This window comes from Haemaphysalis longicornis, unplaced genomic scaffold, assembly GCF_048455015.1.
Source record: "Haemaphysalis longicornis isolate Haplotype H1 unplaced genomic scaffold, Haemaphysalis longicornis Haplotype H1 scaffold_29, whole genome shotgun sequence".
In the NCBI taxonomy this organism is placed as follows: Eukaryota; Metazoa; Arthropoda; class Arachnida; order Ixodida; family Ixodidae; genus Haemaphysalis; species Haemaphysalis longicornis.
The window spans coordinates 2,698,304-2,719,282 of NW_027526331.1; the positions used below are offsets into that span (position 1 = coordinate 2,698,304).

Genomic DNA, 20,979 nt, shown 5'->3' on the forward strand with positions numbered 1-20,979 from the left:
GCGGCTCCTCTCCTTGGCGCCTTCGACGAGCGCGCCCTGGGTGCTTCTTCGGGACCTTCAGCCGGTACGGCACCCTGCAGATGCGGCTACCTTCCACCTCCGGTGGCCCTCTCCTGCTGCAGCTGGTCAAGCCATGTCTGCACGTCTGGCAGCTTCAAACGTCGAGCCTGTTGCTCGAGCGTCCGGCGTGAACCTGCCCCCGCGGCCTGGCGGTCTTGGGCCTGGCTCCCTGGTATCCTGGCGAGTCATCTAGACGGCCCCTGCTCGTGCCGACCACTCTGGCGTCGTGTCGAACTCTGGAACGGCGTGTCTTCGAAGTGTGGGCGTGTGTATCGGCGTGGACTCCAACGTGCGGACATTCGCGGACTTCTTGGGCTGGGGACCCGTTATAAGCTCGTAGGGTATGTGCTGTGTCTGCTGTTGTCGAGCCGGTCCTTCAGACCGGGCTCGGTCTTGAGGAGGGGGGGATGTGGGGATCCGCTTGATCCCCTTTCCTCCTCCCGCGAGCGCAATGGTCGAACGAGCGCGCTTTCCAGCGCACGTGACGTCACCTCGCGGGCCGACGCGCCGGCAGGCACCGACTGTCCCGCCGCCGCTGTCGCTCCTCCTCGCCCGGGAACCTGCCTCCTCTCCTCCGCGCCTTATAACCGCGACGCGCACGTTTCGCGGGTCTCTCTCTCTGGCTCTCCTGGGTCGCTCTCTGGGCTCGGAAGGAGATGGAGGATAGAGTATAGGGAACGCGAGGGATCTCAGCTCGTATCGCACCCTCGCCGCCACCCGTCCGGAGCGGAGCCCATGACCCCAATCGGACGCGCGAGGTAGGCTACCCCCACCTCTCCAGCAGCCCCCGTGTCGCCTCAGCCATCGAGCCCGCTCGAGCCCGGCCTTGAGGCGCGCGTCGGTACAGTGTAGTTCTTAACCCGGCCTTGGCGTTATTATGCACTGTACAACTCGGCCAATAAACCCCCTGGTTCGTCCTGGCCCCTTGGAGCCTGTCGTCGCCTGTGTCGGTGAGTCGAACCCGTCGCGGCGTCTCCCTTGTGGATGCCGCGTACCTCTCTGGGGCATTTTGTTGGATGGGTCAGTTCCGGGCGTAGGGGGAACACCCTGAACCCCACTTAGGCCCACAAGGGACCGTCGAGCTCACATCGGTGCTCAACGTCTCGAACGAAGCTAGCCGGGGTGGTTCGCTATCCCGTAGCTAGACCCATTATGCCCACAAGGAACCGCTTCACACGGTTAGCACTTCATTTTAACCGCCAATTTCAATGTAGCGAAGTAAATTACGAATTTTACCGACTTCGTTACGTCGAGGTTTAACTGTATATAGATATGTTGACGATCACATATTATTGGATACAACAATAGGAATTTAGCCTCCCAGAGAGTGTTTTTCATTCTGAGCATGATCATCGCAGGCCCAAGTTCCTTCGGACGGAGTCAAGACGGGTGACAAGTTTGCGTACGCCAGTTTGTGTTGACGAAAGGAATGATTTGCCCGAACCGACGGGGTGATCCCCGAGAATGAGTTGCCCCAACGGAGTGTCACGTTGTGCCTTGACGACGGCAGAAGCGAAGGCGACGAAGAAATTGACATTGGCTCGCCTACGACCCTGCAAAGTGCGAGGTCTAAATTTAAATTACACGTCAATTTTATGCATGCGAAAGTTTACACCAGTGCGCGCGCGCTCAGAGGCTTGACGGAGTACACGTGCAAGTAGCAATACTTCCACACAAGCAACCACTCAACTCTTTTGTTACCCCGTCCATAGAACATGGGTCATCAGTGACCTGAATGCGCGACGAGAAATTTTAAAAATACAAGCGCTCCTATAACCCTTTCCTGCCCAACGAAATTTTTTTAGAAAAAAATGGCAACAAGTAATTAAGTTTTGTGCATTTACCCCTTCCTAATGATGCTTCGACAAGTGAAAATGGAAAGCTCAGAGTATTTCACACAGAAAACAAACCCACACATATGTGTGGGCTGGGCTTCTATTCGTATGATTTGCGCATAGTAAGAATACCTTAAAAACGGCATCAGGCGCAGAAAAACTCCATTTTTATGTATTACTTAGAAGTTTTATATTGTTTTCAGGAGTACCTATATTATAAATAGGATTTTGTGAAAATAAATAATAATGAAGTTTTAATTAATATAATTAATAATTATAAATAATATTATTATAACAAGTAAATACTGAACTAGTTCAAGGTTAAGGCGCAAGAAAAGATTACCAATGAGCCAGCACAAAACCGCGAATAAATGAGGCACCAAGAAAGCAAGAAAAAATTATTTCTACCGCTGCAGTGCACGAGCCCGCCAGCCTATACCGGCCAGCAAAATTTTCGTAACGACGAAAGCCCAGCCCACACATATGTGTGGGTGCATTTTTCAAGCATAATGACGGAACGCACGCGAAGGGAACGGGTGTATTTTTTACCCGATCGTGTTTTTCCAAGTCCTGCAAGTCGTGTCTTAAGCTTGTTATTCAGAAAATACGAGAATAGCAAGAAGAAATATCAGTTTTAATCTTGAAGGCGGCTATCGTGATCGCGCCTGCTGGGGCGCCGTTTTCAATGTGCGATTTCTCGCCCCCTGGTGGCAAAATGAGTGAACTACCGAAACCAATGAAGTCTCGGAAGCGTTCGCAGCGGCTACCCAGGGCTGTGAAACCGAAACCGAAACAGGCGCCACTGAGTAAACGAATTTGTTGACCCACACGTTTGTGTGGGTTGGGCCGTAAAGGGATAAACTTGCAGCTCCATCTACCCCTTTCACCAGGCACTGATCTCTCATTTTCTGTGTAGTTTGTATTTTTCCCGCAGGGCAGAGATTTTTAATGGCGGTTTAATGTGCGAGCTTCGCTCCATTTGTATACAAACATGATAGACGATCCGGCTGCAGGACCCTCACGCGTACGACGCCTTTCTGGTGATTCTGTAGCACCCGAAAGCAACGATTTGGCTGTTTCTTTCATTTTTTTTTATCTTCTAGTGAAATCGCACCTGACGATGTTCTGGTATTATGTGCAACATTATAATGTGCAACGTTATAATTTCACAGTTAAGGTTTTTTTTCTTGAGCAACAATAGGGTGGAAATTGTCTATACACCGTATTTACCCGATTCCAACGTGCCCCCGATTCTAACGCGCACCCGATTTTCCTGGCAAGAAAACCGAAAAAACTTGCACCTCCGATTGTAACGCGCACAGGACTTTGTGACCCAGACAAACGAATGCGAGAGAAACGGGCGATTTATTTCCCGAAGTAATCTCCCTCATCTCACTCCTCGTCGCTCTCCGCTGACCACAACATCTCGGCCTCGGTGCCTTCAAGCGCGTTTGCGATGCCACACTTCTGAACGAACGTTCAACCATGGTCTATGGGATCGTGACCCACGCCTCGCACGCCCATCCCGAGAGCTTCTCCAGAGGTGCACACTTCAGCCGACCGCTCGTTTTGAACGCGTGGGAGCCGCTGCTGCCATTGCTGTTATCAAGCGCGCAAGTGAAACGATTTGACGATTTGTGTGAACTCCGATAGAAAAGCCTAGGATCGTAGGATTGCTGCGTCCGAAAAATCGCTGCTAAAAGCTTTGGCGCCATCTTGAGATGGCGATGGCGATGGGTGGGACGAAATTTCCGCTGTTTCGGCAGTTTCGGTTTTGTATCCGATTCTAACGCGCATGCCATTTTTCGGCCTATTTTTTCTGAAAAAAAGTGCGCGTTAGCATCGGGTAAATACGGTATGTATGGCTCAGTAATTTCTTTTTCTTTGTACTTATATTTACCATGTTTCAGTGCATGGCAAACTTGTACAATAAATAAATAAAAATGTGCCACCTGGCTGAACAAAGCAGTTTCTATTGAGCAGCAAAGACAAAATTGGCCACATCTTTCCGCGGGGGGAAACCATGGGGTGATGCGGCGCATCTGGGCGGTGCTTGTTACGGTTGCGCCGACCATCGCGGTAGCACACCTGTTAGTCTCCATTCAAATCATCGGCGGTCATCGGATGTCATCGGAGCGGCGGCGGTGGAGCGACTGAGCGGAGCGTTGCAGTTATCGCGTTTATATGTACCGCGCGTTAACGGTGAGGGGAATGAGAGAGAGTAGCGCATGCGCATGTGTTAACCGAGCGCTGACGCAAAGCTGGCATGGCGAGGGGAGCGAGCGCTAACGCAAGATGGCGCTGCGGTGAGAGCGGCGTTACCGCGCAGCTGGCGTGGCGAGGAGAATGGGGGAGAGGCGTGCAGATGGACGCCGGATGCATGCATGGAGGGACAAGGCGAGACAAAGAGATGCATTGCATCTAAAATTTTAACTCATACTTTTTGCGCTAGGACATTGAAACTTTCCTCTAATTTACATGAATGCTACTCAAAGAATTTGTAGATATTGAAATATTTTTTCATTTTTACTCCTCTTATGTAATGAGCATGCAATTTCAGCTGTTTCATAAAATTTCCAGCCTTGAAAGAATTTTTCGCATATTATGTCCTACACATGTCAAAAGTATGTTTACTTAGCTTTCTTTGATACAAAATATTAAACTACACCCGTTTTTTTTAATTACAAAAAATATTTACTGTAACCTATGAAAATTCGCCTATCTTCCCATGGCAACGAAAGAGTTAAATGTACCAAACACCTAATGCTAGTTAAACATGATAAATTTACACGCACTTCTCAAAGCACACGTCCTACAATTTCTATTTTTCAGCACAAGCGAACAATTATAGGCAGGAACTGCGCAGGTATCTTTGGCATCCATGATTTAATGGCAGTCCACATATAGTGATTATCAGTTATGGAGACCTTTTTTCTTCGTATTTTTCGATATCATAAGGGGAATGCACTGTACACACACAAGCACACACACTTACACACATGCACAAACACAAAACACACAAGCACACGAGTATAAGCTTTGCAGGAGCACAGTAGAAAGCACAACCATCGCCACTACGCACAAGAAAGCAAAGCTTGGTCTAAGTACACCAACACGGACTGAACAGCAGCCGTCACTTCCGCTCTCATATCTGGTCCACAGCCAACTGCGACAATGCGGACACTAAAACAAAATCGAAGGGGCTGCATTACACAATAGAAAGCAGAAACTTGAGTCCAACTGCAAAGCCAGAAGCTTCGAAACAAATTAGCGGTGTAGCAGTGCAGAGAATGGTCACAGCAGAGAAACTGACAAGAGAGTTCTGGTGTACGAGATTCGCTAAGTTAATCTTTACTTTTCTGTTTATCAAAATTAACTAGGCATAAATTTCTGAAAATATCGCTTCCAAATTATATACGGTAATCTAAGCACTTGTTGTTTCGCAAGAACATTTGGACCACTTGCCCTGCCAAAATGTGTGTTCTCGAAATGCAAGCTGTTCCAAGTGACTTTCTTGAAAGCAAGTATCACTCCTGCTGGCTGAGTGACACTTCAGCCAGGTGCAGTTCTGTGTTTCCACTCTATGTGTGTTCCTACTCGTGCATACAGTAGAACCTCGTCAATACGTTAAAAAAAAGAGAGCGAGAGAGAAATGTCGCGGGGACATTTGGAAGAAAACGCACCATGGGCCATTTTTAATGTTCACATTTGAGAGCAATGTAACCGGTAAATCGTATGAACCAAGGACGTATCAACGGGGTTCCGCTGTACTGACTACGGCATTCAAGCTCCAAACGTAGAACCGTGAGTGGGGCAGGGATAAAATTAAATGCCACTGCACTAAATAACTCCACGATAGCGTAAATTTTGAAGCTGCTACAACAGCAGCACGGCTGCAGTACAGATCAGAGGCGTTGCGACATGCTCGGCAGCAGGACGTTCCATAAACAGGGGAGCGTAGCTGACCTCGTACAGAGCTCGGGAGAAGCTCTTCTTGTACGTCTGCACCTCGCACTCGCCCTGGACGGGGGGATCGGCAAACGACACGTGCCGGCCGGACTGCTGCACGAGACAAGAGGCCCAGCTCAGGGGACGGGCCAACAACACACCAGGGGGGCACAACACTGAACAAGGAAACAAGAACAGCACACACAGCCCGACCCCGTGAGCACGGACCCAGACATGGGAACCCTGACCCTGAGAAGGGCCCTCCTTTGCTGGGCAGCAACAGAAATGGCACAGTTAAGGTACGTCCTCACTTGCAGCAACAAGTGTGCACTCAGAAATGGAAGGCCACACTGCTGGGAGGTCCTCGCCCTCTCCAATGGGGGAGCATGGGAGGACTCTCTCTCTCTCTCTCTTCAGTTGCTCTTTGCTCCTCCTACTCGTCTGCTGTTGCTGTGACCACAACTGTCTCATACTGAACTGCTCCTGGTCAAAATTAATCCGGAGCCCTCCACTACAGCGCACCTACGTTGCGTCGGTGCATTAAACCCTACAATCAATCAATCCTTGGCAAGTGCCCGGGTTACCTCGCCGCTCACATGACCCTCGGCATACTGACTGGCTCGCTGAGTTTGGCGAAAAAAGGCGGGCCGCCAAAAATGGGTCTGAGACCCATCCTTGTGCAGCATAGGAATGTTGCTGCAAAAGAGCATTTTGAGGCGTACGCTTATTGCCGCAAGCGAGGACGTACCTTTACACAATGTTCACCCCCTCTGCCACAGAAAGAAGACCTAGTCAGTCATTGCTCGATTGAATTTTTGGTCTTGAGTGCCCTAAGAACTATACTGTAAGCAGCTGCCAGCACTCGCCTAACAGCTTTCCGATTCATATCATCCACTGCCATGCACGAATGTGTCCACAGAGCTTGAAATCTCATTTCTTTCTTAGAATGACTGAATTCTTACCAACTGTGATTACATCATCTAAATTCTACTAGTATACCAGTCCTACTGATTTCCTGCTCACGCTGTTGCCCCAAAACTAAAAAGGTCATCCAGCCAACCAGCGTTATTTCAGTCTTGCCCTTCCCCACTTCAAGGAAGACTGGCTACACGCCTGTTACCAGCAAGAGCGAAGGCTGCACACACCTCTTGTGGGTCCACAACGATCACAGGTCATGAAGTGCTCGTGAATTATGCACCTGCCTTTACACTAAAGCAGGTGACAGTGGAGTGTGCAGCTGAGGCACTGCCCTCATCGGTGATGGAACACAATCCTCCTATCCCGGTACACACAGGTTTATAAACATACGGAAGCTCTCGCAGCTGCTCAAACCTGGAATAAAACTTCAGTTGAAACTTGGCACACTAAGCCTGCCAGCCCCTTCCTTTCTGTGCACAGCAAGAAAGCTTGTGCCGTTTTGCTTTTACTGAATCGGTATACCAACTTCCCCCCAAAACACACCACCATATGGCCCAACTAGCAAGGCAGCGTGTCTTTCGCAGATTCCTTGACCCTACCAGGCTGGTTGCAATGCTGAAGTCACAGTGAATGTGGAACGGTTCCAGCAAAGCAACAAGGGGAGGGGAAAACACCCTCCAGGGTGGAGAGCTATAAAAATATTGGGGGCCAATCCACTCTGAGGTGGCGAGCTGCTCGTCCTGTAGCCTCCCGTTCCTCCTTTCCTCCTCCTTTGTGCTGCACCTATTGTGTTTTGAATCATAGGCGTCATGGCACGCACATTCCTAGCAAATGTAGAACCGCCCCTGCCCCCATCATACGCAGCAGTCGTCCTCTTTGACACAGGCTGGCCCAGATACGGGGATGCACCCACGCGGGTTAAGAGGTGAATGGGGGCTGACCTTGGGCTGCGGGGAGTTGCCGTCGGCCGGGGGCCGCTTGAGGATGCCGGCGGGGGGCCTGGGCGACGGGCGCGGGGGGCCACCGTTGTGGCTGGGCGAGTGGCGGCTCGAAGGGGACGAGCCCCCCGCGCTGTTGCGCCTGGCAGCGTCCACCATGATGCGGCTCCGCGAGAGCGCTGCCGGGGAGCCCACCGAGGACACCGCCCACCGCGGAGGCCGGCTGCTGCCATTACTGGCACCACCGGCACCCGAGGGCGGCGGCGACCCGTGCTCCTGCTGGCGAGCCTGCGCGCGACCACGATGGTCCCCACCCTCAGCCACCCACTTGTGCCCGACTTGAAGTCAAGGGTACGACAGACACACATCCCATTAGCTTGGGATGTGTGTTCAAGAATAGAAGACGGCAACTTTAAGGGGGGACATAGCAAGTAAAACTATTTTTGCTATTTGTGGACCAGATCTAATCAAATTAGGAGCATTTATATCCTAATAACAAAAACTTAAATCAGCTAAAAAATAAATACTTTCAGTTACAAGACTAATTATTTACCATCACAAGGTCACCCCAAGATTAACTAGTCAATCTAATCAAGATTTTTATGCGAGTCTGAGATCAAGAAGGTCTATTTTGTGCTGAGACGCTATTATTTTGTAACCTTTAGGTATAAAAAAAAGTTTCACTTTCCTTTCAAACCCAAAAATGTTTCATGTCAAAATGAAAGGGAAACTTGTATTTTTATACTTAAAGGTTACAAAAAATTTCTCCCACCTCCCCTCGCGGGAACCCCTGTGTAGATGCGACGCATAGGGGGTTCCGTTGTTTCCGTTAGGTTGATTCTCCCATCGCGTGAAACGTGCCGTGAACACCCTGCCGCAGCTATGACGCAACGTGGCGCGGCTATGACACAACACAATCCAATCCAATCCAAATTCAATTCAATCCAATCCAATGCCATGCCCTTGCGAGAGAGTGTTCGCTATCGGAGAGGAGAGGGGGTGAGCGGCGGAGAGCGCAGCTCGTGTGGCGAGGAGGATGGGGGAGGGGTGTGGACTGACAACGACAACGCCGTATGGAGGGACAAGGCGAGTGAATGAGATGCAGTGGCATCTAAAACAATAGCGTCTCAGCACAAAATAGACCTTCTTGACCAGACTCGCATAAAAACCTTGATGAGTATTCAACTAATTAGCTAATCTTGGAGTGACCTTGTGAAGGGGTAATTCAAATTCTGAGGGGAGGAGCTGGTATCCCTCTCCTGGTGATTGTGTGCAAAAGCAAGCTTATCACAGCGCTTGTGACGCACGGCACGTTGCAAGCCTTCAATATCCCCCCTAATCAAGGATGTTTTTGCAAGCTGAAGTAGCTTCTCTGAGAGACAAAAGCCAAACGTAGTGTCTTCAAGGCACAAGTGCCACCTGAGGACAGCAAATGGCCACTGCTGTTCAGAAAGGTTCAAACTCAGGTCGTACGCGACAAAGCAAGCAAGCATGCCTGAGCTACGAGGTGTGTCAAGTGGAGGGCTAACTTGTGCCGATATCCCGAACTTCCACCCACATCATTAACCATTCGATGTCCAAAACTTTACTTTTTGCTTAAGATCATGCAAACATGTTTACGATCTAAAAGGACTCCAGACGTCACAAATACGAAGTCAGAAAAAAATTAGGTTCATTAGGATGGACACAATGAGGTGTTACACCAGGGCAACACTGGGCACTTTCTGGTCCATATATCAGTCGAACAAGAATGCTACTACCTTGATTTATGGTTCAAGTGGAATCCAGAAACGTAAGGTTGGCATTAGTATCACTTGTAATAACAGCAAAATTGCCCAATTGCGCTCACTTTCACGAGCCCATCTAGCCGCTGGGCTCGATGCGAGTCAACAAGCATAAACAGTTTTTTTTTTTAATTTTTTTAGTGGCAAAACTACCTGCCGCCCTGTCTTTTCCGCTTTTTGAAGGACTGGGTACCTTCAGTCAAAATATGGCATTAAATTTCCAAAACCCCACAAAGACCGGGAGAAAAAAAATCTTAACAAAGTGTACTGTTGGGCGAGTTGGTAGTTCATTGTGAAAGATGCTACAGCGCAAAATAAAACACGGACACAGAAGGACGACAGGACGTCGTCTTTCGTATTTCTGTGTCCGTGTTTTATTTCGCGCTGTAGCATCTTTTACAAGAAAAAAAAAAATGTTTGCGTTTTGGCTCCTCAGCAACACAGCGTTAAGCGCACGTAGGTGGTGCCATCGCTACAGAAACCGTCTCGGCCCTTTCTACCTTCTAGTGAATGCGCACCTTCAAACCTATCCAAGGAAAATCTCGAGGTTAGTGCAAAACACTGTGGTGCTGGCAACTTACGCTCACCTTGGCTGTTTGCCTGGCCTTGCGTCGCCGTGAAAAGTGGGCTGTTTTTCACCCACAGGCTACATTCAGAGCTACCTAACGCGTCTGACAGCACGTCCAAAAGACACCACACCTGATAATTGCACCAAGCAACTACAGATGTAGTGAGCTACGACGACTTAAAGAAGAAATCCAGTAACATTGTTTTTTGAATACGATGTGCCACAAAGCAGCGCCGTTTTTTCGTTGTGTGCCACATCTATTATGTGCCTTGCAGAGAAGCTTGACCTTCTTGGCGTAGCAAAGTGGCATGATGGTAAGAGTCGCCACAAAAGCATGGTTAGCATGTGGTTGCAACAGGCATGTTTCCTTTCCCGTTATTTTTAAAGCCCTCAATTCAGCTTCTAGCGTCCGTTTATAGCTGAATCAATGAATTTCAGTCACACAGTGCACTTTACAGCTCTTCAGGCCTTTCACCCTTTCATGAAAAACAGACTGCACAATAATGCTTGCAATAATAAATAAAGGGAAATAAAAATGGAATTTGTTGTAATAAAGTTTGCATGAGAGTAACAGAGCTGCCGTGTGCAGCACCAACGTTTTTGGGGAGAAACACTGTAGATGAAGACAGTACAACCAAAGGCACAGAGTTGCAAAATTGTAAAATGTCGAGAGAATTTTCTAAGTGCACTAGATGTGAACAAAATTTTATTTGCGCATTCACTGTTTCCCCGTCTTTAGTTGTATGACGTGCGAGTGCCCAGTGAGTGCACTTTGGGGCCGAAAAACTGTCCAAAAATCGTTTTCTGAAAAATGAAATTTTTGGCATCCATACCCACTTTTCTATCGGTCTGAAAATTTTCTCATCAAAAGTCACACCGTGTTTTATTGTAAATAGCATTTTCAAGGGCACTCTACAGCTTAGTTTGCGTAGAATTCGATGGCAAAATGGCACTTTTCTTGCAAAGTGAAGGTAGCGTTTTGCCAACGGATATCTTGGCACCCATAGCAGGCACGACTAATTCTTTTTGCTTCTGATACCTGAACGAGTGGAGAATGCAACGTTGGAAAACCTATTTTCAAGTCGAGGCTTTGGAAAATAATTATTGTGTTCAACTGACACCACCTAAGAGCTATTTCTGGCAGAGCGCCGGAGGAGTGAAGTTCAGTGTGTTGTAAAACGACCAAAATTAGCTAAATCACAAATGTTCTTCCAACATTGTATTGGTTAGCCATTTTTCTGCCTAGCCACGCGGTAATCGCCATTCTGTATGGCGTAGTTATTTTGTAATTGTGACCCAGAATAATGGTAATGAATGACTAGTTATCTCAAAAAATAATCAACTTGCGAAAAACCTAATTTCAGATTTGAAATCAGCACAAAAAACTCCCTAATGATGTGCGGTTGCATTCAAATTGGTTAGTTAATAATAAAAAAAAAAAAATGTCTCTAAGACCATGAGCGGTGGGAACGCGCGCTGACCAGCCTGCACCCGGAGGACCAGCAACGCCTGATCAACCGGGCCACCCGGGCTGCGGAAGCGCGCGGCTTCCTGAACTGAGGACGCCACCCACCTTCTTTCTTTCTTTTTTTTTTTTTGCTCAATAAAACGTTTTTCCTCCTCCTCTCTAAGACCAGTCTGCTGCCTTAGTAGTAGACATTTTGCCATTCCAGATCATGCACACTTTTTGACACAATCACTGCTTGTAGTCTCCAAGTCTTCATGCACAGCATAGCGTCATACGGGTACTCTTGGTAAAGCGCACACCAATACGTGGCAAGGTCTCATATTTTTTTGCGCCAGCCATCTGGGCAAATGTTAACCCGAGTTAAATTTTTAACTTCAGTTTTTCCCTTTTGCATTTCCCAAAGAATGATCTACATTCTTCCAGTTTTAACCAGGAATTTTCGCAAAGGTCAGTGCTTGCCTGAAATTCTTGTATCTTCGTAGTAAAATATGCTGCAGAAAAGTAGGTACAGTGAATTTTTAACTCGCAGCTTTGAGCTGCGCTGAGCTGAACTTTGGCAAGATGGGAAAGGCAGCTCTCTCTCTCAGAGTAAAAGCCGTAAAGCATAACACGCTGCACTATGGTACGACAAGCAAGGAATCATGCAGACCTAGTACGACGACAAAGGCATACAATGCAAGGCAAGCTACGCCTGAATGTATACAACGCTTCCCCTTGCCATTTAGGAGATCCACAACGTTTGTCCTTCACAGGACGGTGTGGGCACTCGTCGAAGGCATGCCATTAGAAAGTCAAGCTCAGTGGAAGACAAAATCTTCTGCTCCAATTTCGTCAAGGGCCCACCACAGTTCGTTAGTCCAGTATAAACAGCAGCCTTCTCCTCTTGTTTAAATCCTTCCCAAAGGAATGCCGTGTTAAGTGAAGTCAACAGAATCCTTTGTTTGCAATCTTCGGCACAAAGTGCTTTTTTTTGTGCAGCCTCGCCGCAGAAAATTCAAAGTGACCATGTGTTCCGTCTGTTTAATTAAGGTGTGTAGGTGCTGGCAAAGGACGGTCTGATCATGCCATGCACTGGTCAGCCCGTCAGTATTGTTAGTAGCGAAGGGGGAAAAAAAAAGCTTGGTTAGTAGCATGCCTTCCGACATTGTTGCAGCCAGGCTCGTGCACAAGCGACAGCATGGGGGAGCCAGGAGTCCGGCGGAGAAGTCGTTCCTACCTGTTTGGCGCGGAGCCGGCTTGCAATGGGGGACGTTGCCTGCGAGGGCAGCTTCCGCTTGCGCGCACCCTTCACCATGCCAGTTAAGGGGCAAATCTCCGACTGAGTCTCGGTTTCCCCCTGGGGCATCTCCAGTGCTACACCAGTGTTGTCCTCAGTTTCGGGCACTGTGCACACGTGTCCCTCAATGGGCAAGTCTTCTTCCGAACTGGCGGGGTGCCCTTCAGTTTCGGCAGCTAGCTGGGTGGCCACTTCGGTGTCCTCGGACAGTGGCTCTCCAAACTCGGGCGATTCCCCGAGTACGACCACGTCCTCCGCGGCGGGCTCTGGAACGTCACTACTCAAAACCAACGAATATCCGCCCTCACTTAACTGCAAGGAACACACTTCACCGGCCCCGTCGTCCGAAGGTGCTGTGGTGACTGTCTCACTGAGGACCGTGGGCCCCACTTCTTCGCCGACAACGGCTTCAGTGGAAGGCAGCTGAGTTGCAGGCTCGGTCTCATCGTCCACCGTGTCAACCTGCATCGTCTGCTCCTCCGTCGCGCTGCTCTCGACCACGGGCGCGTCTTTCCGCAGTTGCGCCTTGTCCACTGAAGACCCTTCCGGCTCATCGTCGGCGAGCGGAGCAATGCCATCCTCGAGAACGTCCTGCCAGTAGCCATCGGGGTTGTCCGGTAGCAGGGTCCTCGAACGACGTCCCCTCGCCAACAGTGACTTGGTCTCCTCCTGGGCACGTGCCAGTGAAGACTTGCGCCTCCGGCGATTGCTCTTGCGTTGCGGCGACGGCGAGTCCTGGCTGGCCACGAGCCGGCCACTGTCCTTGTCCAGGCGCCACACCCTGGCGTGGCTGTCCGGGTGCGGGTCTACGAGGGGCTGGCTCGGCTTGGCTGCTGGTTGGGCCTCCTCAGAAGAGTCGGTGGTCGACTGTGAGCTGGGTACCACGTCGACGCCTTCCTCTGGCACCTCTGCCACTACTACGGCGGAGGAGCGTGCGAAGGAAAGCTTGGCCTTGGGCCGGTGCACTCGGGGACTGCCAGAGGCCGCAGGCTGCTGGGTGCAGGGCACAGCCGAGACACCCTGGGGCAGAGGCAGCAGAGCACAGGATAAAGCACCCAGCACCCAGGAGGGCTGCAAGCTTCCGAGCGATACCGTAAGCACAGCGGACATGCACGCAAACACGTTACACCGACACCCCGGAGACTCGTCACTTGCTGTAACGAATTCCCTGGCACACCGCAGAAAAGCGGCGAGGGATAAAGCACGCCGCACCCAAGAGGGCTGTACGCTTTTTAGGGGACTTGTAAGCCCAGTGGACACTTTACACGGACACCCTGGATACTCACCACAGACTGTCACACCACAGCAAAGTGGTAAGACAAAGCATGCAGCACAGAAGAGGGCTGCATATTTCTGAGGGACTCTGTAGGCACAGTTAACACGTGACAGATGTATGCATCCTTGCCCACGACACATAAATGCGCGCACACACGCACACGCACACACACACACCAACTGCCTTCCCGTCCAAACTCTGCCCCACTACTACGGGCAGTACTGAGCATGAGGATTATTAGCAACACGCAAGGATGGTATTGTTGCATGGCAGGGCAAGCCTGCCAAATAGACTCACGCTAAGACAGGCCTGTGGACAGGATGAAGTGGTTGATTGCTAGTAGACAGACAGCAGTGTTACGTTGCAAGAAGCTGCGCCCTCGGTTGTGCCAAGAACAACCTGCTATCCAATACTGCCGAACACCCTCATTTCCACACAGCAGCAAATGACCTTGGGATGGCCAGCAAAATTCACACCAGCAAGCTGTGGCGCACCGGCCACGTTGTTTCTGCTAGCATTAGGACGCATCCTGGGGCACCACCCTTGGAACAGACCTTGGGTGTCTCCAAAAGGGGGGCGGTGTCATCCTGCTGCGTCTCTGGCACCACGGTGGTGCCCATGGCGTCGGCCCCTGCCGTGTTCTGCGGCTGCAGCTCCTGCAGCGGAGGCGTGCGGCACGCTTCGCGGGACGCCAGCAAGGCCGCAGAGGTGAAGGAGGAGAGCGGCTCATTCTCCTCGCCCGAGTCCGAGTCCACAATGATCACGGGATTGGACAACACGCCGGCGCTGGACTGCTGCGCCGGGGCAGGCAGGCCGTTCGGCTTGGTTTCCCCGGGAACAGCCCACGTCGGCTGCAAGCCAGAGGGAGAGCACAGGGAAGACGTGTGGGAGCTGCCAAGGTGGCTGGCCGGGAGGCAACTAAGATGCCCCCCCCCCCCCCCCTTCCAAATGCAGCCACATTACGTAGGAGGAAAAGTGAGAGAGAAGAAAAATAATGGCCTGCTGAAAACAAAGCCCCCCTCCGCCCGCCCACTGACAAAGGGTACAAGAGGCCAACCTCCTTGGCGTCCATTTCCTCGGACTGGGGCGTATCCTCCGAGTCCTGGTCGTGGCTGTCCAGGTTGCTCTGGGATAGGTTGCTGTACAACGCTGGAAGCGACCTGTCGGGAGGGCAGGGCAGCACACACACCAGCTGACGCTCCCACACCACTGGAGGGGCCCCCATCTCTTCACGCACACAAACACGCACCCAGAGAGAGACACCCGCACTCACCTGCGCTCCTTGCGCACCTCCCTCTGGTGCTCCGTGAGCACCTGCTGCTTCTTGATGGGCGACACCACCTCCACAAACTCCTGCAAGGCCCCAGTACGGACACCATGTTTCATTCAGCCTCTCCTTCCCTTCAACCGAGAAGTGCAACCACGAGCTGCACATTGCAAAAGCAGCCCACAACGCTGCCTCCTTCCTGCCACAGCATGCGGGCTTGGGGCGTCTAGCTAATTCTCATTACCGAATGCAGTTTCTCCAGTTTCCCCACAGCCTTTAATCCGAGCTCCAAGATGCACGCATAGTTAACGATGTCAGAGCACCGTGTCTTACATCCTTAAAAGAGAACAACATCTCTTCATTCCACCTTTTATATCTGACATCTGCACCTGGCAGCTGAATACTTCAGAATGCGTAGCAGTGTTTTAAACTAATTGTACAGGCATGGCCTTTCTGTTATTTCGTATGTGGTATCTCCACCTCCAACTTGCCACTACCGCGCGTATCTTTTAGTGCTGGCACTATAATCGGCAACTGCACCCGTAGGTGTCCCGTCCCACAAAGCTCAAGCTCACTCCCCCGCCCCCTCCCTTCCACTGTAGTGAGCCCGACCTCCTGTACGTTAACTTTCCATCAGCCAAATTATGTCTCCAACACACCACACTTTCATCACTGAGCTTGCAAACAGTCACCACTTTGCAGGCATCCTTAGGCACCTAAGACCTTAAAGTTTCACACGAATATATACTCTAGGGAAACTTGGCATTGCTATCTAGGCAAGCCGTGCTCTAGGAACGGGCCTAGTTCGCTATGGTAAACTTACACTGTGGCGGGCAGTTCCATCATTAATGGTACTCCTCACCACAAGCTCAAAAGTTGGCTGTGGCAGGAAAAGCAAAATGACCAGAAAAGGATTATTCAAAGTTGCTTTATCAAAATAAAAAAAGAGCTCTAAAAACATTCCTTTGTCAGAGTTTTTTATTGAAAACAAGAAAACAAACGTGACCTTTTTTTGTTGATTTTAGCTTCAAGAGCAAAAAATCCATGCGGCAAGCCAAGGTGAAGAACGCTGATAACTGTGGCACCCCCGACGGCACCAAATTGCAGCGACAGATTCCCCTTTACTATAGAACCATATGAAACTCCATGTCTCGGGCATTTTAGCAGTTGAGAAAGCCGCAACGCATACGACATCACTCAGTGGAAGACACCCCACCTCAGCGCGGAAGTCGTAGAGAGACCGGCGCTTGCGGGTGGTTGGCGTCGTCAGCGCGGGGGAGCCCACCCCAGAGGGGCGCTTGGACTTGGAGGGGGAGGGGGCCAAGGTACGCCTGCCCCCCTTGGACGGCAGCGCCAGGGGGCTGAAAGAGAGCGCCTCCTTCTTCGGGGGCGTGCTGGGCAGGCAAGCGTCCGGAACCAGCGAATCCTAGAGCAGGGGCAGAGACGAGGGGGAAGGAGAAACGCTCAAATACCCTCAAACTGTTGAGGAGTTGTACACACCATACAAAGCAGGGTTACTCAAAACACACCCGTTGCTAAACTCCCCATAGGCCCCTATGTATCAAACCCCGTTCCGTGGTTCAGCCCCCTGTGTGGGGAGCAAACAGGGGAGGGCATGCGTCAGCTTGATGACTAGCCCATCACATGTCCGCACAAAGTTTAAGTAGTATTCATGTGCTTGCAGCTGCTGCCATGAGTCATAAAAGAGAAACCGTAGAAACGTAAGTAAGCATTACCTAATCTAGTGTTACCCAATTTGAATGGCATGTCTCATTTTATCCAGTTCTGTTGTTCAGTGAATGCTTAGCAAAGTTCCGTTTTTGTGCCCAAGGTGCTGTGTGGTAGGTGCTGCAGCTTCAACAGAGCAGGGGTGCTCACATTGCCTGGATTCTGAAGCGGAGTTTGGCAACTGGTGTGTATTGAGGAGCTCTGTATACGAAGAAGCGTCAGCGTACTGACTTCACTCCATTTACACGAGAGCGAGTGCGTATTTTTAGGACGCTCTTTTTTATATAAAAATAAGCACATCCACCCGCACATGTAGTTGGTACTTGGCACATGTCAAGGAAAAAAAAAAAAAAAAAAAAACCGAAGGTTTGTGACATTTGCATGATGTGCAGTCACATGGGTACGCGGTTGTTAGCATGTATTTTTTAAGTTTGTTTCTGTTCTAATAAAAATTTCAGTAGCGAGTCAGCGCTGTGTGGTCTGTCTACTTTCTCCTTGTGCCCGTTCCAAGTTGGCATTACTTCGACATGTTCGAGCTCAAATCCCTCGAACGTTAACTGGATATTGAATTCATGTGATTATTCACGCTAGGCTGCATACTTGAGCGTGTGCACATGCAGCCAGCCCCCACTGCTTTTGATGGAACAAAATGCCCATTCATGCCAAACAAGAAGCGCTCCCTCACACAAAGCACTGGGGACATTTTGACATTTTTTTTTGCTTATGCCATTCTTGAGGTGTTGGGTGGCCCGTGACGAAAGAGGGGCCAGCCACTGTTCCTCGCAACTGCCAAAACAAGCGGCAGTTGTGTGTGCCAGCACTTGTACTGTTACCCGAAGTTTTTTTTTTTCCCATAGTCTTTCAATGCTCTTTTTTCAGTCCACCTAGTAGCTTACCTAGGCACCTTGCTACATACTGTTAACACTTTCAAGTGCATTCATTCCGAGAGGGAGGGGAGAGAGAGAGAGAGAGAGAGAGAGAGAGAGAGAGAGAGAGAGAGTTGACGAGAAAAGCATCAACGTCCTTGGGAATGAAAGGGCCGGTCAAAAAAGGTGGAAATAGTTGCCTGCAACTATCCCTTAGCACGGGACCAGCGTGTACACGCTAGCCGCACAGGAGAGCATGCAGTGCCCCGGCAGAGACTGGCACAGCACTACCTTTCGAGGTGGCCACTCTCAGACCCAGAGAGTGCTGTTACTGAGGTGCAGCCCTGCACCTTACTATCAATAGTATGTTAAGCCAGGCCTTCCCGTGAGGACATGCGCCACACAGTACACAGCTACTGATGGACTTTCCCAGTTACTGGCCAACACAGCTACAGCTCCGCTGTACTGTGCCTATTTCTGGTGTTAGAAAGCAACAAGGATGCCACTACGTGCTTCTGTTACCTTATTACGCATACGGCATGCCACGCGTGGTAAAAGAAGAGCCACGGGCATAGCGCAGACATTACAAGAGCCAAACCAAAAGAATTGGCTCGTACAATAATGAACCACCGACGTGCCCAACCACAAATTCTGTGCTAACTGTGACTGGTCTTCCAAGAAGCCGCTGGCTCTTGTAGTCAAGCCAAAGCCAAAGCCAAGCCACAGCATGCAGGCACACTCAGCTGCCGAACCCCTTTTTCCTATGAGTAGTGCAGAAATGAAACACACACACACACACACAAAAAAAAAAGAAAGAAAAGAAAGGGACGCTAAACACAACAGAACACATTTCAGCCAACATCACACCACCTTTTTCGGCCAAAGCAACAAACAGAATACATGAGGAGATGCCGACCTGAGAGAGCTCAGCTGGGACCGGAACTAGGGATGGCTTCACCTTCCGCAGCACCTCCCTGAAAAAGAAAAGGAAAAGGAAAAGCTTCCATAAACCAGCCCTATTTCCCTGTTCAGAAAGCAACATGATGAAAACGGTATTTCAGAACAGGTATGCCCAACTTCAGGCTTCAGAGAAAAACCTCGTCTCATACCTCAGTAACGAAACACCCCCTCCCCCTGGAGGCTAATTGGCAAAGGCAAGAACACACAGACGAATGCACAGCAATTGTGAGGCTTGCTCATTTCTTAGCAATGAAGGATGCTCTTTTTTTTTTTTTTGTACAAATATGGCCTACACCACTTTAAGAAGATCTGGAAGAGAAATCCTCCAGCTCGGCAATCTCGCCACAAATTTGGTGTATGGCGGACAGGCTGAATGTTTTATTCCTCCACAACAGTGGTTATGATAAGTTTTTTTTATTCATTATGAGAGAGAACCCACCCTTATCAGTACACACATATACTTTTATGTACAGCTTTCTTCGCCTATCAACTGTGCCCTTTGTTACTCGATCAAAAAAAGCGATTATTAGCACATCTTTGCGACAGTCACCAATTTCGTTATTAGAAACAATCCAGAACTACCTACTCAAAAAAGGGATAAAATTAACTATTCCCCGACCACGACCACTGGGCGTGGCATTAATGCCAGGCAAAGTAATGCACATTTCAGAAAGGAATGTGCTCAACTGCCAAAGGGACCCCGCAACACTCTAGTTCAAAATCTGAAATGCTTTCAGAACATAGTTAACAAGCATATCCAGTGCTTATATCAGGGGTCACAAAGTACCTCAAACGAAACTGTTCGCCTAAGCCCACCAGGTAACAAAAACTTGCTCAAAAATTTTTTTTTTCTCTCTTTCCCGGTCTGGTCATTGATTGTGCGCTTGAATGACGTCACTCAAGCTATATCGCGGCCATTCGCCGGTTTCCTTTCAGATTCAGCTATAAACGCGTTTGATAGTCACATTAATGAAAATCGCCACGATAGCAAAGCAGAAACTACAAAGCGCCTATCTAGGGTGACGATCAGATTACGCAATGTCGCAGTTCTCAGTGTTGCGAGGCAGGAAAGAAAGAGTGAAAGTGTTTATCGGCGGTGTTGCGGGGTCCCTTTAATTGATGATTGTGGGGTTTAAGGGGAGACGTGGGTCTTGGAATCCCAAAATTTGGCCAAAAAATCGATTTTTAGAAATCTCCATTTTCGGAAAGTAGAGCTAGTTTTCTACCGGTTAGCAAAATATCCAGACCCAGGAGTACGTATTTGAGCCATAATATCAATTTATAGCACCGACGCCCGCTAAAATCAGCCAGGATTCGACGCGAAAATAGCATTTTTTTCGACGACTCGCCCCTCGGTTCTACATGCGCGACGGCGTCCATCTTGGTCTCATTCGAAAGCGCGTCTTTTCATTTTCAATTCCCCGCCAGAACCACTCCGTTTCCTCCGTTGGTTGCGAGTGAAAACGGGGTAGAAAAGAGACGGAACGCGCCGCCTAATTGGTTACTGACTGCACGTGACCGCAAGCAAGGCGCAACCTCATTGGCTGGGCGCCGTGGGTCGTCTGCTCGGCACTATCACAGGGCAACGGCTCATGTATTCGTCTATGCGAGGACCGGCATGGCGTAAAAGTAAAGTAAAGATGGAAAGTTGGGCGAGTTGGTAAAGATGTCTATCGATAACCGAATAACCGATATCGATAACGAATAACGAATATCGATAACCGAAGATAAAGTAAAGATGTCTATCGATAACCGAAAGGAAGAACAAGCATTATTAAAAGCGCCTGAAATACGATTTTCTGCTCCTGTGACGACGACTTATCGCGAGAACGGCGCCGAGACGGAGGTAGGCTTAGCGCCCGCGCGGGCTGCCGAGACGATAGCGTAGCGATATGATTACGCCTGCGGGGGCACTAGGGTGCGTCTATCTTTCGGTCAGCAGCAAATAAAAAGAAAAGAAATGATAAAGTGGAGGATGCCGCATGCCGACGTCGCAAGGGAAGTGTGTTCATTCTGTTATCAACGATGCCGCGGCGGGTCGGCCCGCACTCCGGCGCGCGCTTCCTCGTCGGCAGGTTACCAAGCGA

The 20,979-nt window shown here is 49.8% G+C and overlaps 1 protein-coding gene across 4 annotated transcripts in view; it reads right to left on the reverse strand.

The window, feature by feature from the left end:
- The window catches only part of LOC144173119 (telomere-associated protein RIF1-like), a 111,767-nt gene that overhangs the window by 20,279 nt on the left and 70,509 nt on the right, over positions 1 to 20,979 (reverse strand). The window contains exons 22-29 of one of the 4 annotated variants that reach the window (XM_077701634.1): positions 18,849 to 18,906; positions 16,555 to 16,764; positions 15,345 to 15,424; positions 15,129 to 15,231; positions 14,626 to 14,922; positions 12,736 to 13,815; positions 7,703 to 7,987; positions 5,862 to 5,954 (exon numbers count right to left, since the gene is read on the reverse strand). In XM_077701634.1, the coding sequence (XP_077557760.1) occupies positions 5,862 to 5,954; positions 7,703 to 7,987; positions 12,736 to 13,815; positions 14,626 to 14,922; positions 15,129 to 15,231; positions 15,345 to 15,424; positions 16,555 to 16,764; positions 18,849 to 18,906 (2,206 nt within the window). Of the gene's footprint in view, positions 1 to 5,861; positions 5,958 to 7,702; positions 7,988 to 12,735; positions 13,816 to 14,625; positions 14,923 to 15,128; positions 15,232 to 15,344; positions 15,425 to 16,554; positions 16,765 to 18,848; positions 18,907 to 20,979 lie in introns of all 4 variants that reach the window. The other 3 variants (XM_077701633.1, XM_077701637.1, XM_077701636.1) reach the window with 3 other exon arrangements.